Source organism: Nilaparvata lugens, chromosome 7, assembly GCF_014356525.2.
Source record: "Nilaparvata lugens isolate BPH chromosome 7, ASM1435652v1, whole genome shotgun sequence".
Taxonomy (NCBI): Eukaryota; Metazoa; Arthropoda; class Insecta; order Hemiptera; family Delphacidae; genus Nilaparvata; species Nilaparvata lugens.
The window spans coordinates 6,727,819-6,747,151 of NC_052510.1; the positions used below are offsets into that span (position 1 = coordinate 6,727,819).

General features: G+C 35.5%; 2 protein-coding genes across 2 annotated transcripts in view; one reads left to right on the plus strand and one right to left on the minus strand.

The window, feature by feature from the left end:
* Window positions 1-415: 415 nt before the first annotated feature.
* On the minus strand, window positions 416-14,697 carry LOC111056331 (probable cysteine--tRNA ligase, mitochondrial). The gene is made up of 9 exons (XM_039431835.1): window positions 13,813-14,697; window positions 12,078-12,373; window positions 9,453-9,672; window positions 7,993-8,126; window positions 7,058-7,189; window positions 6,007-6,146; window positions 3,811-4,050; window positions 2,094-2,219; window positions 416-457 (listed from the first exon to the last, which is right to left on the minus strand). Exons 1-9 carry the CDS (start codon window positions 14,082-14,084, stop codon window positions 416-418), a joined length of 1,602 nt encoding a protein of 533 aa, XP_039287769.1. The 5' UTR covers window positions 14,085-14,697.
* Window positions 14,698-14,787: 90 nt separating this feature from the next.
* The window catches only part of LOC111056332 (calcineurin-binding protein cabin-1), a 39,654-nt gene continuing 35,108 nt past the window's right edge, over window positions 14,788-19,333 (plus strand). Inside the window, 3 exon segments of the mRNA XM_039433577.1 lie at window positions 14,788-14,991; window positions 16,380-16,493; window positions 18,255-18,392. Of these exon segments, the coding sequence (XP_039289511.1) occupies window positions 14,899-14,991; window positions 16,380-16,493; window positions 18,255-18,392 (345 nt within the window). The 5' untranslated portion in view covers window positions 14,788-14,898.

A 19,333-nucleotide genomic window follows, 5' to 3' on the forward strand; every position in this document is an offset into this window, starting at 1 on the left:
AATCCAGATCTCTGGTCATGACTAAAGATAGAAGTAAGTAAACAAAACTAAGGATAGAAGTAGGGATGAAGTAAGTAAACAAAATTATTTATTCAGTTATTCATATGCAAATACAATTCAGGTAAAGACAAGAGGCATTTGCCCAAAACTGCTTCAAACCTTTATTTGGAATACACAGTCTAAAGGTTTTGTTACTTACTTATATCAACTTATTCAACGGAAATTTATAACTAAAATTTCAAATTGAAAAAAAACCGAAAATAAACATGAACGTTTCAAATTTGAAATCATATTGAGTACACATTATTCCGCAAAACAGATTCTATATAATTTTGCAATTAATTTATCAAAATTTTCATTTGAGGACACGAAGACAGAAATAGACAAATTTAATCAATTCAATGGAAGTTTACAACTAAGAATTAATTATAAACTCGCCTTTCTGTTCTTTTAGATTCTGAAAATTAAAACACATTAGCCTATATTATTAATATGTTGAGTTTCTCTTGAAAAAATATAGATAATACAAGTCGAATTTCTACAATAGCTTTGGTTACAAAATAAAATTGAAAATAATTTGAATGGACAAACAGTAGAACTCTAATCATCCGAATTTTTAGGACAGGACTACCTATATATACTACCTGTACTTCCAGGCAGTATATAGAAGGTCCTGAACCAGACCCAATTCAGTTGATCAAGCATTTGAATAATTGGAGTTTTTACAAAAAAACGAGATATTTAGAAAAACTACCCTCTTTCCTCCAACACAAGGACTATAGTGGGGTCCACGTTATAATGGCAGTGTTTGATTAGCAATGGTATTGATATCCTTGTCTATCATTCAACAAAGCGGATAGCGCTATCTCTTTCTTGCTTTGTTATGTTGCCAGATCGTCTTTTAACAATGTAGAAATTAATAATTGATTAACAAAATATTTCATCTTAATTATAAAAATTCATTATGAAATTATTGAAAGATATAATCTCTTGCTTAATAAAATATAATTGATTATTTTAAACGAGAATGAACAGTTAATATTACATCAATAAACCTGTATCAGCTACCGTCTATAGAAGGCATTGACAAGAAAGAGGATCGGTAACGTTGATCTTCTATCTTTCTCCACTGCCATTATAACGTGGACTTCACTATAGGAATGAAGACTATTGATATGTTTATCTTTGTCACTACCATAAACAGAGCTGCGGGGTCAAAAATTTGCCTTCAAACAATTCCCTCTATACATTCGTTGCTTGGACTAATAGTCTAGGTATGCAAAGTTTCCTTGTAGGAACTAAATAAATACAAAATGCACCCAAAACCTCAAATTTTCGGATCCTTTACGGTCCCTATCAGTTTTTTAACTATCAATTTAGAAATTAAAAACATTGTCAATAAAATGATATTTCCATCAGAGAATAAATACCATACTCTCATGAAATATAAATTCGAAATTCATAAAATACTCTATTTGAATCAGTTTGAAATTGGCGGTTTTCATCAACACGATCTGTCAGTATTTTTTGAACAGCTAAATATTCAACAACTATTAAATTTATTAATATGGATATGTCTATTTCATTTTTGAATATACATAATTATTTTAATGTTTTGTTGTTCATTATAGTAGCTGTATCTATCTATATATATTAAAAATGAATGTCTGTTTGTGTGTTTGTTTGTTCCCTATAGACTCGAAAACTACTTGACAGAGCGGCATGTAACTTTGGCTATAATTTATCATAGCTTTGTTATATTTGACGATTAAAATAATTATTTGTAACTAAAGGTGGTTAGGGTTAGCTATAAGGGGTGTTGAGGAGGCCAACTATTGTAAACTTGGTATAGTTTTTAATTTGAACTGAATCTATCATAACCTTGTTATATTTTACAATTAAAATCATTAGAAACTAAAGGTGGTTAGGGTTGGCTATATAAGGGGTGTTGAGGAGGCCAACTATTGTAAACTTAGTATTGTTTTCAATTTGTAACTGAATTTATCATAACCTTGTAATATTTGACGATTAAAATATAAGTAACTAGAGGTGGTTAGGATATCAATCATATAGTAGTGGAATGAAAGACTTACATCAGACGACATCTTCACTAATGTGTTTTTGACATCACGTCGAAACCCAACTGAAAGATCAATCACATTCGAGATCAACTGGTCTTTACTTCCCAAGTCGGCATTGGAAGAAATTTCTGAAGTCACCTGTGTAAATAAAACATCAATCAACATCAAATTCACTGACAATATTGTATTGAACACCAATAACTATGCAACTTTCAGAAAGTAGAAAACATAACATCAAGTCATGACTTCACAAAGTGAGAATCTGTAAGGAAGATATCCTCAGACGGGAAGCTTGTCACTCTTAAGTGACAGACGTATGCAGTTAGAAGGAGGTAAAATTAAACGTATGCAGACTTCAGCTGACATATGGAGCCAGACGAACGTCTGTGAGCGTTGCAACATTCAAACACCTGGGGAGGAATTATTCCTCCGTATGTTGCTATGTGCGTTTGCCTTTAACAAAACATGGAATATGAATCTATTTACAGAAGTTCTATAATATAATAAAGGTCTAATAATAAGTGGTACTAACTATCTTTAATTAACTGATAAAATCTGAACATTTAGCTGGTCTAGGATAAAAATTCAATTATCTTGATTCAATCCATCATATTTTGATTTAGACTGTAGTATAACTTTGAAAATGATCAGTTTTGGGCACAAGCATGTAGTGCCTTCTCATATAAGTGTAATAATAATTATACAGGACTAAATGAATGGATAAATAATACTTATTTCTACTTGTGAGATAAAGTGCCGGTTGCACAAAAGCCGGTTAAATTTTAACCGTGATTAATTTCACGAGAACGAATCAGGTCTTATCAAAAAGGCCTTCTCTAATTGGTTCTCGTGAAATTAATCACGGTTAAAATTAACCGGCTTTTGTGCAACCGGACCATAGTTTGTCTTTAGTTGAACAGTAGTAACAATGATAAATCGTCAACACCATGATACGATGGCACTTTTATAATCCATCAACAAAGGAAAAGAAAATATAACATATAGCTGCTTTTTTAAGTTCTGATTTTAATAAGAAATACACATCCAAGAATAAACCAAAAATTGCAACTTATTAAGATAATTATCCATTATCCATATACTTACTTTACTTTATCTGGCTCTACAATCCTGGGTGGACCTTGGTCTCCTTTACATGACGCCAGCCACCATACACCCCGCTCTTGTGCTCCCTGCCGCCAGTTTGCCACACCTAGCACACGGAGATCTTCTACCACATCGCTGATCCATCTTCTTCTTGGCCTTCCTCTTTTTCGGGTGCCCATCATCCTTTCATCAAGCAGCTTTTGTGGTACTCTTTCATCACTCATTCTTACCACGTGACCCAGCCATTCTATTCTTTTTGCCTTGATACACCTTATGATATTTCTTTCGCCAATTGCTTCATCAATCTCATTGTTAAATCTGGCTCTCCAGTTTCCTTCAACGCAGACCAGTCCCCATATCTTCCTGTATATCTTCCATTATCCATATAAGAGCATAGTAAAGTAGTAACATTTGAAGTTTGAAGTATTTAGCCTATAACTTGTAATATGGTTTGGTATACCACATACCTTGAAGATTGGTTATAATAGTATAAAGGCGACTTGGAACTATCGTCTTTCCACCACCATAATTCGTACGGTAGAAAAATAAAATAATACTGTATAAAACATAGTAATTACATAGTACGAATATCCTTTAAATACTCAAATTATAAAAACCAAAATACCTTTTGCTTAGCAATGGTGAGACCCAAATCATGTATTGTGTCCATCACAAAATTCCTAACAGCTCCAATAACTGCCAGACTACTGCCAACTGTAATTGGATTCAGATTCTCATCGAGAACTTCCTGGTCTAAATTCTTATGGGTGAGCGAGATCAAGTCCATCAGATCAGTCATCGCGTTGGCAGTATTGAAATCATCACAGAACGATGCTCGCATCCCTGCTTTGGTATTTTTTAAAGCCTGGGAAAGGAAAGCAAAATAGATTTTGTATTATACTTTATGTATATTGTATGAAAAGGTGGAAAAATAATGAGATTCACTTCTAAATGTTAGCATTAGTTACATCTTAAATGGAAGGCGGCTTTGATGTTATTTATAAGGAAGGAAGTTTTAGTTTAGTTTATATTGTAAGTCGTTGACCAGCTTTCATTGACCATTCTTATGTATGGTATCATAGCTTCGAGTGGAGCCTCCTCGTTTGCCTTGGAGCTGATGGCGGTGGCACATCAAGACATGTCTCAGGCGAGACTATCGCTACCCATCTAATCTTGTTTACCATGAGTTTCAAGTTTTTAATATTAGACAGCTGTACATACGAGTTTTAATGAATTACATATACTACAACAAACGCTTCATTTTCATAAAAACACTTCACTTGAATTGGCTACTTTTTACAAATTAATAAAAACAATATGAAAACTTGTAGTACCCTTTATTATTTAAAACTTTAAAATATTACAAGGACAAGATTCGACCATAAATTAGGACATTTTCAAGTTGAAATATTTTACAGTTTTAAATAATAAAGGGTATTACATGTTTTCATACAGTTTTTATTAATTTGTAAAAAAGTAGCCCATATAAGTGAAGTGTTTTTATGAAAATGAAGTGTTTGTTGTAGTATATGTAATTCAGTAAAACTCGTATGTAAAGCTGTCTAATATTACATAACAACTTGAACTCTTGGTAAACAAGATAAGATGGGTAGCGATAGTCTCGCCTGAGACATGTCTTAATAATTGCTCGCTGTGCCACCGCCACCGGCTCCAAGGCCAACGAGGAGGCTCCACCCCAAGAAGAAGACAGGAGAAGAAGAAGAAGAAGAAGAAGAAGAAGAAGAAGAAGAAGAAGAAGAAGAAGAAAAGACAGAAGAAGAAGAAGAAGAACTTAATACACCAGATTAAACTATTGTCTTATCTGTAGTAGTTGATGTGAACCGTATTCAACAATATACATTATTAGAGTGAACAAAATACTGCTCAATACACAATTGATTATACTGTACATAAATAGGAGCATAATACGATAGATAATGCAGTCACTTGTGTATTGTAACTCCATTGCAAAAAGGTGTATGTAAAATTTTACTTTTTTCTTTTATCAGTTCGTAATGATGGAGCATAATACAGTGGATAATTCATTAACTTGTGTATTACAAGTTACAAAAAGGTAACAATAGTATCTCACGTCACAAGGACGGAAAGGGGCCGTTTGCAGTCGAGAATGATGTTTCTAGTCGAGGCGTTAGCCGAGACTAGAATTTCATTAGAGCACTGCAAAAGACATTCACGTCCAAGTAACATACACTATTTTTTGACATAATAATCTAAAGAAGAATAATTGAGAAATAGAAAACATTACCTGCTTGTGCTGAAGTTACTACATGCATTCTACAAACATAACCTAGTTTACAAATTCTGAATCAGTAATTTTGCGGAAGTTAACAAAACTTCCACCTGGAGCGCTGAAGGTGTTTTTTTTTGTAGCAGTTTTGCTGTTCCTACTTCGGAACTAGGAAACATACTCGACTGTAAAGAAAACTTATGGTTTCACTACAGTAGAGTATTCTGTAATGATAATCATAAGTTTATTTGTTCTGCAAACAGCTGTTTACCGGCTTGATTTTATGCATGGAAAATAGCTGAGATTAAATGACTATGACAAAAAAGAGGTATTGCAAGTTACAAAAGTAGCATTGCAAAAAGGTGTAGGCCAAATTTAAAAATTTTTATTTTATCAGTTCGTAATGATGACATTCATATAATTATGTTCCACTTCATTTCAAACTTTTGCGATTTCAGTGATGATATCCATTCTTTACGATAATCTTAAGGACAATACGAAAATGTGAAAAAACTTTTCGCACACAATACCAATTTTTTTAAAATTGAATTGATAAAAAAATGTTGCACCTACTTGTATTAGAGACGATTCGTCAACCATCACATTATGTCCAAACTGTCCATTAATATAAGCGTTGCATTTCCCCAAAAACGCTTCAATTTTTTTACAAATTTTGATTGCTTTTACCATTGATTCGTCACTAAATTCAATACCTGCAACCGAAAATGATAACAATTTTCAAAACTAATTAATACGACATTTATATTAGATAACAAATAAATTAAAAAGCCTAACCTGTGATAATAATAATAATAATATCGTGTGACCTGGCTGGCTCAGGTCTGGTGTCAGAGTTTTCAGGTCGCAACTGATCAATTTCAGCGCCTCTGACATGACCTAACGACTGCTTTTTAGGCAGTCGGGACCGACGGCTTAACGTGTCCATCCGAAACACGGAATGGCCCGAGAAAAATATCTTGCCCAGGCTGGGATTCGAACCCGGGCCTTTGGATTACAAAGCCAGCATCTAATCCACTCGACTACGGCCACTCCTGTGATGAGAATATGTATACATGCCTGCATGCGAGTATTTTATGAATATGTAATGGAGAAAAGAAATCTATAATATGTTAATGTTTATAAAGGGACGGATTGAACGATCGAAAGGTTTACTTTCACGAATGACGCTTCATCACGTCTCAACTACTGGACTGATTAATTTGAAATTTTGCATATTGATTCTTAATCAACCGAGGATGTTTATAGGTCTATTCTAAATTCTTCAAGATTTTAGTAGGTCACGTTTTCAGATTGTCAAGCTCTCAATTAGACCCTTGCGGAGCACGGGTTACCTCCTAGTATACAATAAATGCTCACTTGAGTGCATAGTGTATTCGTATGTCTTTGTTAGTGGGAAGCCCCTTTCAGCAAGGTCTCAGCTCGCCTGACTATATTTAAGCCGTCAATGGGCCTAACGACTGTCATACATAAGCCAGGACCTACAGTTTTACGTACCCATCCGATATCACGGGAGTGACCTGATTAAAAACGTTCAGTGATAAGTGGGGTTGAACCCGGGACCTCTAGGCTGCTATGCAAGCACTCTATCTACTAGATCACTTACTCCTTCTGTAGGGTGAGAGCAGACACAGGACTCGAAATTGATCAGCACTGTATTTGTCGAGCATATCAGATATACTCATGACATTCTTCAACGATCTTGACATTTTTTCATCGCCCTTGAATTGGAGGTGACCTGAAATCAAAGAAGACAATTATATACATTGAAAAAGATTATATACATATTTAAAAATATTATTTGTACCATGCATTTTTGTGCAATAAACGATTTTATTTGAAAACAACTAGAATGAAACGGGATTGACAACAAACATGACTTGACTTATACATTATGAACTTGTATGTAGGCTACAATAATATTTACTGTGAAAAGGGTTTGAAAGAGATACTGATTTAACTTCTATTGAAATTTTATTAAACAATGCTTATTTCTGGAATAACTGGATCTAAAACGTTCAAGTGCATCTTCATTTCTATAAAACTAATAAAATTTCTAAATATTTAAATTTACTAATATCTACTAACATGGATCCTTGGAGTGTATAATCTCAAGCATTCATCAATTTTGGACTCTAACACAAACTGAAAATCACCAACTGCTTATCAATAACTAAAATCACCAAACTCTAAAACATTAAGTGCCGCTTGCACAAGAGCCGGTTAAACTTTAACCGTGATTAATTTTACGAGAACCATCAGAGAAGGCGTTTTTGGAAAAACGGCTTCTCTGATTGGTTCTCATGGAATTAATCATCGTTAAAATTTAACCGCCTGTTGTGCAACCGGCACTAACTACAATTACCAATCAACTTCAAATCCTGCTGAAAGATTTTGTTGTGACTGTGAGTATCTTTCAAGTAACATACTTGGAAACAGGCTGCTAATCGTTGTAAGTCTCAAATATGTTGAAGATTGGAGGGGAACAATAAAGAAATTTTAGAGAAACTAAACTAATTAATACTGTAAACTGAAACTTACCAGAATGAAGCCAGTAATTGGTCCATTGTTTACAAGAATGATAAGTACAGCTCTGGGCTTCCTCGTTTTCATGGTGGGGAAATTTTAGATCTATGCCACCTGAATGTATATCTATGTTCGATCCAAATATAGCACTGCAACAAGTTGAATATTCATATTATAGACACATTTGAAGAATGAATAAATTGATACAATAAACAAAGTATACAAGCAAAGGTGAATATATTGTAGATGGATGAGTTGATCAATAAGAAGATAAATAAATTACGAATCAATGAATACCTAAAAAACATTTTGATAAATAGTCAATTTGTTGAACAGTTTAAAAACTCAGAAAGTTAAGAAAGTAGATGATTGGATATATGATTACCTTAATTTTAAGATTTTCACTCCAACAGCATTGTATAGTGAGAGTGAGAGAGAGGTCCACGTTATAATAGCAGTGGAGACAGAGAGGAGAAGAGCATTGCATATTCTCTCCCTTGCTCTCAAATCAATTCAAATGGATAGCATAACCTATAATTTTCATTCATTCATAACTCTCCCTTCATTGTATTATCATTCATTCCATCATCATCACCTAGGCTTAAAATACTTCTAGAAAATCGCCTTTGTAAAGTAGGTAATAAATAGGCGTACTGCCTTCAATAGAGGGTAAAAAAATCAATTATCATTTGTTTAAAATAATCAATTATATCTTATTCGTCAAGAAAATAAATTTTTCAATTATTGAATAATTAATTTTAATGATTGAGATCAAATATTTTGTTGGATAATTACGTTACTACATTGTTAAAAAACCGATCTGGCAACGTTGCGGAGAAAAGGATACCGTCATCTGCTTTGTCGAATGATAGACAAAGATAGCAACACCAATGCTAATCAATTACTGCCATTATAACGTGGACCTCACTATAGGCGAAGTTGATACAATAAGGGTCTCTCCACACTCAGCTACACTATGCTGAAATACGTCCTATCTCCCAATGTTAAATCCAAGCTACGTATCTGTCCCGTTCACATCAGCTTAGCGTAGCTTTCATGTTGAAAGATAGGACGGCTACATCTTCCGAAGACGTATTTCAGCGTAGCGTAGCGTAATGTGAAGAGACCTTAAGAGCGCCCTCTTCCACTTTTTCATTTATTTATTCCTCATAAATTACAAAATAAATTAATAAACTATAAAATATACACTGCAATATTGATTTTTATTCACCAATTAACAACAGTTTTACAAGAAAATGAATAAATAATTTGTAGTTAAATAATTCAATTAATGTACTAAATCAAATATTAGGAACTTCTTCCCAACTTGGAACCACAGAGTATAGAGAAATCCAAGGAGATACCAAATACCAATCACTGCAATAATTCAATTAATGTACAAAATCAAGTAATAGGAACTACTTCCGCAACTTGAAACCACAGAGTATAGAGAAATAGAAGGAAGTAAAAATTACCTAGCCATAGTTGAGCACTCTATATGCCATCCTGGTATACCCCGGCCCCAGGGACTCTCCCAGAACGGTTCCATCTCCCTACATTTCCATAGGGCAAAGTCCTTGGCAGATTTCTTGTGTTTGTTGGATTCACTTGCTTCCTCATTTGGTTCTTCCGTATCATGAATTGAAACCAGCTTGCCGTAGTTTGGTAGTTTTGACGTGTCGAAATACACCGAACCTGTAGAAGTAGTCATTTTAAGAGTTTAAAAATTAGAGTTGAAGGCTCAACTCACACTTACGCGACTCAGGTCGAGAAGAGACTCGACTCTAGTCGAGAGCATCTGTTTCAAAATGGTGACACTCAGGCCAGTCGCCTCTAGTCTCCGCGACTGTCACCATTTGGAAACACATGCTCTCGACCTGAGTCGAGTCTCTTCTCGACCTGAGTCGCGTAAGTGTGAGTTGAGCCGAAGTGTTATCCAATTTACACAAACCATACATACAATTTAGTCATACAAGAAAAGTATAGGCTAACAATATTATAGGGGCGTTTACATTAGTCAAGCTTACTTGAATTCAAGTTATGTATGAAATTTATGTATTTTGAAAACTTGAAGTCAGTAGTTTGAAACAGTAGTTTTCATTGCGCTCATTACACTAGACCCATCAGCTCCTATTTGGCGACCCGGCTGGTGTATCACTCTTGTCTCCAGCCCGGCAGACATTCTGGTGTCCCACTGTGCTTTGTGACACAATCAGGCCGCCAAAGGAGGTGCAGGTGACCCACTAGTGAACAAGGCTGAATGTACAAGCATTATTGTTGAAATCTAGTTATTGATTGTTGATGCTCATTTTATAATAAATAGCTTTACAAGTTATTTTTCTGATTGGGCTATATTGTAATATTAATACTGTAATTTATCTGTAAAAGAAGAAGAAAGAAGAAAAAAAGACCATTGTTTTTGAAAACAAGATTCTTCGAAAAATTTTTGGCCCAACACTAGAGAACGGAGTTTGGAGAATCAAGCACAACTATGAATTACGCAAATTATTCAATGAAGCAGACATAGTGGGTGAGATTAAAAGCAGAAGGTTACGGTGGACGGGACACATTCTGAGGAAAGAAGAAAGCGCTCTGACAAACAGTGTACTGAGGAATAATCCTACAGGAAGGAGACCAGCTGGAAGGCCAAAAACTAGATGGTGGGACCAGGTCCGGAAAGATATGAGGAGGATGGGCCTAAAAGAGGAGGACGCGGGTGACCGAAACTTTTGGAGAGGCTTAGTTGATGAGGCCAAGTACCGACTGGGGTACGAGTGGCCACCGCAGTAAGTAAGTAATTTATCTGTATACAGTTTTATTTAATACATGGGTAATTCCTAACAATCTACTGAGCGGGCTCAACCAATAATTCCAGCGCCACACTCTTGTACAGTCGCTTGTCAAGCGACTCGCTGGTGTATAGGTGTCATAGTAGAGATCCACACTCTTGCGCTCGTCGTCATTTGTACGCACTTGGCAAGAGTGTGGATGCAGCAGACTTGTTGTATGAATTTATACGGGCGGAGTGAAGGCGATCGGTGGCATAGTAGAAATCCACACTCTTTGCTAGTCGTCACTCTTGTACGCACTTGACAAAAGTGTGGAAGCAGCATAAGGGTACGCGCATAGTAAAGAAGGAAAGGGTTTCCGTATAATAGAGTTTGTTTGTTTTTAAAGCTTCCCAGAGACTCTAAACAGAGTATAGGAATTGTCAAAAATTTATAATACATACAGTATTACAAAAAAAAGAAAAAAATCACACAAAGGAACCCTCTCTACACACAAACTCTTCTGTGGTATAAAATACTCCAAGCATCAAAAAACTATTTAACTCCTTCTCAAAAACATCGACATCTTCACAATTTTTCAAGTGAGTGGGAAGCTTTCTAATAAATTTAAGGCACATATATGTAGGTTTTTTCTCAAAAAGAGCTGTTCTGTGATACAGTGAAGCATAGTCTCCTCTATTTCTAGTATTGTATCCATGCGAATCAGCATTTCTAGTCATTGTCTTTCTTCTAACATGCATAATCACCTCAAAGATATAAATAGAGGGAACGGTTAGTATGCCTAATTCTTTAAAGTGGTTCCTACAGCACTCTAAAGGCATAATACCTTTGATCACTCTAACAGCTTTTTTTGGAGCCTGAACACCCTTTCCAAATTCTGGCACGACCCACCCCACACAATAATGGCATAGCGGATGTGTGACATTATGAGTGAGTGGTAGACTGCCATTGTGAGTTTTTCATTCAATCTTCTTATTTGTCGGAGTGCAAAGACTCCAGATGCAACCCTCCCACAGAGCTGATCAGTATAGCAATCCCAAGAGAGATGCTGATCCAGAGCAACCCCTAGGAATTCCACGAAATGAGGCTGGTTAACATTTTTTTCATTTATCTGTACATTAATAAGTTGATTTATCCTATAGTTCCCTATATGAGGAGGAAAGTCATGCTGCTTTCTCACACATGCTTTCCTTTTTTGAGCTTGAAACCCCACATGATACTAGCAGGTTGACTCAAATCAACTAAAAGTTACATGAAAAGAGAAATTTCTAATAATTCAAAATCATCAATAATTCAATTGAACGAACTTACCATCTTCAGCCCTGTAAGCGCATCCTTGATTGACAATCGTATTTACAAATGATATTATCTGTGCCATGTAATCGGTAACTCTTGTACAAAATATTGGCTTCCGCACATTCAAACTGTTCAGATCATCGTAGAATTCCATCTCATAGTGACGTGTTATGGTTCTCAAGTCCTCGCCACTAGTCTGGGATTTCTTGATTATTTTTTCATCAATATCTGTGATTGACATGGCAGTAACCACATTTATGTCGAACCATTTTCGCAGTATCCTTTGTATTATGTCGAATTTGACGAAACAACTGCAAAAATAACGATTTTTATTAATACCGTAATACTATATTACTGATTGAACAAGAAGATTCTGAAACAATTATTGTTCTAGAGTGATGTCAGGGGCGAGGCGTGACTTTTTGGCTCAGTCATCTCTAGGAACAATTCAGTTGAAAGTTTGAATGAAAGCTGCACCCCCTCCCCTACTTTAAAGATAATGTTCCATTTTGGACGATTGTTTATCGAGAAAGATGACATCTATTATAAGTTAAGCTTACTATTCAAAATCCTAGAGTTTAAAAGTCTAGAACTTGGCTAAATCTCAAGCTCGGAAACTGGCCCTCGAATTAATTAAAAAAATTGAAATGAAATACTTTATTCTAAATTGATTCATACAACAAGTACATCATCAAAAATTACAGGGAGAGAAAAAATAAGGAAACCTTGTTCTATTCCTCTCCCAAATTTAGATAAGGTTACACATAGTGCGAAATAAGTCTTTAGTTGTTCACTTTAGTCTCTAGTTGTTCACTTCACAAAATTTCAGTTCTTAATTATTTTCACAAAGTAGATTTTTAAATTTAGATGCTTCAAAAACAAACATAGAAGAAATAATAATAATTATTATTAACAATAACAGATTGCAAACAGAATAATTATTGTACTGTTTGCAACACTGCCGCGGAACAATGGAATCGCAGAAAATAGCGATGTCTTTGACCGTTTACTCTACCATCGTTTATGGGGAGAGGGAGCGAGTGATGATGCAGAAGAGTGGTGGTAACCAATGCTAAATAGCATTACTGGAATTGCATATTTTTGAGAATCACATTGAACGGATGGAACTGATGATGCAGTAGTCTACTTAATTCAAGCTTGGCTCGCTCGCAAAAAAATGTTTCTCTTTTGGTTTCTTCATCTTTTTTGTATTTATTTGAAATATTTTCAATTTAATAATATACACATTACATATCAACTTCTGTCCAGTCATCAGCAAATCCAGATAAGACCGGACGCCTTGCTCTGAGTGATGTATACGTTATAATGGCAGTCTTTTATTACCATTGGTGTTGCTATCCTTGTCCATCATTCAACGAAGCAACTGAGTTACCGTAACGTGTATAGAAAATATGAATGTACAATGGTATTGAAAAAATAGGTAACTGTCATCACTTTCCGGACAGACTATGTATATGTAGCTACGGTAGCAACTGAGCGGTTTTTTGTGGAGTCGCCGCTAAATGCATAGGCACTCAAGGCCTTTTTCAGATGATTGAGCACAGCAAGACAGGACAGGGAGGATAGAACAGGATTCTCGATACGCCAACCCAATCAGCTAATTGGAGAGATTACTGACCTGTCATGCCGACTCATCTGAAAAAATACCTAGTGTGTATTTGCCCTGAGAAATTGCACCTTTATAGAATACATTAAAATAGCCTAATAATATTTATATTATAAAGTTTACCTTGCATGCCCAATATGAGCCGAATCATAAACAGTTGGACCACAAGCGTACCAGGTAGCAACGCCATCATTTTTCAAAATCAGTCTTACTTTTTTTCTGCTGAGAGGATGATGAACTTTGATTCCAGTATCAAACCCAATTGGTTCTTCCCAACTATTCAGATGCGAATGTGACAGAGAACGGTACAACTTCAAGTTTACAAAATGTGATGATGATCTTCTGAGGGGAAAAACTAAGCTACTAATTGGTAATAAAAGTTGATTGTACGACATTGTCAACTACAGAGCCGTAAAATATCAAACTAATTAGACGGTTCATTTATTTAATTATTTGTGGAAATTGAACGTTATATAATTATTACCGTATAGTACAAGACTAATAATCATAGTATAACCACTCTTTTGTTTTGAAATTTATACCACAGTGATACGATGATAAATTGGTGTTATCATTGATTAAGAGAAGACAAGCATAAAACATTAACAAGCAAGAAAAATTAACTGAGAAAACTTATTTTAAATTAAAATAAACACTTATACACTTAATCTTCACTAAGACCTGTCCAATAAACGAACACTAAACATGATTGAGGTTAACCGGTTACCGCTGAGCGCTGACGAAATATCACATTCTCAAAAGTCATAAGGAGCCGTTAAGTCAAACTGTGTACGTACAATTATAACCTAGAAGATTATAGAACCTAGAGAGTTGAGAGCGTGAATACTAGGTGAAAGAGTAGGATTTTTGCTCTTGAATTGCAATAAATGCTCTTCTTATTCAAGATATTCCAAAAATTGCTGAGCGGAGAGCTAGAATCTTAAAACATGATTTTTGACAGTTTGATTCTACGTCACTGTATGATGTTTGTGGATGCGATATTTTGCCTACATCAGCTGACTTGAAAATTAAAACAAGACCCTTTTGATCAACTTGGTCAATCTTTGATTTGATTTAGTAGGTCTTGGATCCCGGCTAACCAAATAAGGGCTAACCAAATATTGAAATTTGGAAACTGTAAAGCGTCAAACTTCCAAACAATTTATAATAAACTTGAAAAAATGAAAGAGTAATTTAAATTTCCTTTAAATGGCGTTAGCACGTTTCCATGCGTTGAACGTAGACTCTTCAGAAGACAGCGAAGGAGATGAAGAAAATCCAGCAATTACTAGAGAAGCGTTGGTGAGAAATTTTGAAATTTTTAGGTTACATTAGCTTTTCAATTTTTATTGTTCACTTAAAATTGACAATAATCACCTATCGTGCACTTGTGGATTCCAAATACGACAATTATTTCAAATTAAGAGCTTAAGGCCCGAATGACATTAGGACTCCAGGCTGGGACACCACTTGTCTAAGTGAGTCACTGACACTTATTTTTAGGCGCGTAATACCGCAGGTATTACATACGGACTTGAATATTAGTCGCCAGTAGGAACCAAGTAAAGAAGGGAGTCGCAGGGCTTTAGTTTATATAGCATTTATGGTACTAGGGACACCAAATTTTGGCGGTCAAACACCATTTTTTAGTGTCCAGCAGGTGTCCCGTCGCTACCTTGGCCACCGCTAGGACTCCAGCATAGATACTCTTGCTTTTTGCACCTCACTTCCAATGACGTTTTTACAATCCAAGGATCGTGAAATCTTACCGGCACCAGCATTAGTGTTCTAATTTGCTTCACTAACGGACACCGCTGGTGTCTTTCGGTCTTACTGACAACCCAGTTTGGTGTCCCAATGCACCAAAACATTGTGTTAACTAGATTTTGAATAGGACATGAAATTCTGACGGCTTGACACCTAGTTTTAGTGTTCGTCTGGTGTCTCACTTAGGTCACCAGTCCAGCCACTGCTGGTACACCATTGGTGTTTCACTGGTGTCCTACTGGTCTTGATTTCCCATATCCTATTACTCAGACATGCGGTCACCATTGCTGTCCTAGCCTGGTGTCCCAATCTAATACGTGTCTGAGGCCAGTTTTACATTACGGTATTATGGTGGTGCCCGGACATCAATTTCTTGTATCTATATGGTGAAGTCCACATTATGATGGCAGTATTTGATTAGCGTTGCATTGGTGTTGCAATCCTTGTCTATCATTCGACAAAGCTGATAGCGCTATCATTTTCTAGCTCCTTAACGTTGCCAGATCATTCGACATAACAGATTTTATTTGCACTGCAATAGAAAACATTTACAAAAATATGCATAATCAAGCTGGATTAACACGCAACAGTGACGGTGAAAGTATAATTCTCACGAGTTCTAATTGAATTATTCCCACTCAGCCAAGTTTGTATAAATAAAACCATTAGAACTTATGGGAATTATATTTTCACTGTCACGTTTTGTGTGCAAATTCAGCTTAACTTGGGAATTAACTGATCACTTTTACCAGTGTACAAAACACAAAAGAACAATTAAACTTTTGAGAGTAATCAATTATCAAAGAACAACTATAATTATTATTCCTCACTGATATTACATTTTTAAAACTAATCAATTATTAAAGAACAACTGTAATTTTATATTTTACCATGCATATTTATTCTGTATCACTCTTTTACAGGAAGAGAAAGCCGCTGCTCAGTACAGAGATATCCTTGTTCTGCAAAGAAACAAGAAATGGAAAGAAGCTGAAACTGAATTCAAGAGTCTTCTCGAATCTGATGTTCTAAACAGGGTAGGTAGAACTAGAAACAAATAATAATAGAAATTAACGGTATCTTCGCTCTATGGTAGAACTTTAACAAGTTAGTATAGCTTTTCGATCAACATTCCACACTTCTGTAAGCTCTGTTAAGCTCTAGTTTTTTCTGGCATCTGGAAGGGTCGCCGCTAACCTATCTCTCCGACAACTAAGCTCATTGCAATTTTGATTACAGGCGTCAGTAAATCCCCTGGCAAAATATACCATTGCCGTCAACTAGTTTCCCCGACATCTAATCCCCTACTAGAACGAAGGAGCTTGGTTGTCGGCGACAACTAAGTTCCTCACACGCTCACGACAACCAAGCTGCCCGACAGCTGATACCCTGCTGGATATGAGGGGTCTGGTTGTCGTGATCGTACCCGACAACTGAGCTCCTCGCACGCTAACGACAATCAAGCTCCTCGAAAGCTGATCCGCTATTGAACATTGAAAACAGCTTGAAGCGGGCGGGGATGTAGTACAATCACAGACACTGTCTCACACATTTTATGAATCCGATTATTAGAAGAAAAGCTTGTTGATGTTGTCACTTCTATCACTGCAAACATAAAATGAAGAAAATAAACTAATTCTTGAAATAACTTAAGACGTTTTGATGGAAAGAAGCATGCCCATATGAAAAATTCAGACGAGCGAAGCGAGTCTGCCAACTACTCTTTAATAGTTTTCATCGATAAAACCTATAATATTGTACTTTGAGATGTTTCAATTCACTTAAATTTTTATATTATTGCTGATGGATCCTCCTTGATCCGCCACAGCCTGTAATTCCATGACCCCTGGACCCCGGCATTGTCAATGAGACGAATCCCATTAAAACGGATCTCTCTATTACATCATATCACTCAAAAGGGTATTTTGAACTAGCTTACTCCATAGAGTCAGTGCATGAAATATATATATGTCAGTTTACTCGTGAAAACCCCGACACTCAGAGCGAGCGAGGAGCTTGGTTGTCGGGTTCGGTGACAACAACCAATCTCCTTGCACGCTGGCGTCAACTAGCCTCACCGACAGCCAATCCCCTACTGGTTCAGAGGGGACTAGTTGTTGGGACCGAAGACGACAACTAAGCCCCTCGAACGCTCACGATCAACCAAGGAGCTAAGCTCCTCTCTCAGGAGCTCAGTTGACGCCGTCAACCAATCTCCTCCACACTATTGTTCAGCATTACAAACCTCTGTTAGGGTATGATCACATTGGATGCATGTGTCTTATCCACAAGTGCACGTCAGATCATGCATGAGCCAAGAATCAACATCTGGAAAGAGTCATTAAAACACGTTTTAACTTGTCTGTAGCTGCTCACACTGAACGCAACCAGCAAGTGTACGCGTTCAGTGTGAGTGTTCCTATTGCCCTTTCCAGGTTTTGTTTCTCATCTGCGCGCTTGCCATACATGACCGCGCGTGTACTTGTACATACACGCATCAAATGTGATCATATCCTTTCACATGGATGAAAATAACAACTTTTCTTTCCTCTAGTTTGCTAATGTGATCTAGTATAGTGTTGATGGCTCAATGTATAGCCTACTATATTATTTTCTTTGATATTTGTAATTAATCTCTTAAGTTTGATTTAATTTTATTTTGTCAATTTTTTGCAAATGTTACCATAAGCAATAACATTTTAACAATGTCAATAAATATCGTATCTTATCCTATCTTATCTTTATCATATCCTTAAGCTCTAGGGCAAATTTGTAAATATATTTATCTTCTTTTATAGGTTACAGGAACCGTTAACTATGTTTCGGGTCGAATCCAACCTTCTCTGGTTCATTTGAAATATTGTCTACTTGTGAACCTTGGTCATGTTCTCATAGAAACCGGTCAGATCAAAGAGGCACTTGACTCCTATCTGCAGGTAAAAACTATAAATTTGATTTAATTAAATATCATTACTCATCAGTAACATATACAGTATTAATAGACACAGATGGAAATAAACATTGGAAGTTGAAAGTTGAACAATGAAGCATTTGTTCAAATGCTAATCAATTTCCATTTAGCTGTTTACCCTGTTGTCAATATTTGCAGCAGCAGAAGTCTTCGGGGTGATTTATAACATTTAATTGGCATTTTCGTTTAATAAATAATAATTATACTAATAGACTTTTGATGTTTATCACATCTACACCCACACTATTAGTATATAATTATAAGTGAGAAAACTGTTGGGGAATATTTTTGATATTTTATTGTCTACTTGTGAACCTTGGTCATGTTCTCATAGAAACCGGTCAGATCAAAGAGGCACTTGATCTGCAGGTAAAAACTATAAATTTGATTTAATTAAATATCATTACTTATCAGTAACATAATATTAATAGACACAGATGGAAATAAACATTGGAAGTTGAAAGTTGAACAATGAAGCATTTGTTCAAATGCTAATATTTGCAGCAGCAGACGTCTTTAGGGTGATTTACAACATTTAATTGGGATTTTCGTTTAATAATAATTATACTAATAGACTTTATGTTAATCACATCTACACCCACACTATTAGTATATAATTATAGTGAGAGAACTGTTGGGGAATATTTTTGATATTTTACTGTTCCTGATTTCAAATATAATTTATTCAAGATTGAGTCAATTACATTTGATTTCGGTTATGACTATTTCCGATTTAATTAAAATAAGTTATAATTTAATAATATTTCAAAAGCTTTACAAAAATTTATCTTCACAAAAGCTTTTTGTTTATTGAAAATTATTAATAAATAAATAAGCTTTATTTGTCATAAGGGCCATGCCCTTTACAAAGAGTTGCACACTGACAATACATAAATTACAATTTAT

Bases quoted from the DNA above. Each gene is read 5' to 3' on its own strand.
- LOC111056331 (XM_039431835.1), bottom strand. From the start codon at position 14,084: ATGTCGTACAATCAACTTTTATTACCAATTAGTAGCTTAGTTTTTCCC. The intron at 6,147-7,057 runs GTAAGTGATCTA...TTTCGGTTGCAG, and splicing joins GCTCTCACCCTACAGAAGGA to GTATTGAATTTAGTGACGAA. The intron at 2,220-3,810 runs GTATTTTGGTTT...TTATTTACACAG, and splicing joins TCACCATTGCTAAGCAAAAG to GTGACTTCAGAAATTTCTTC.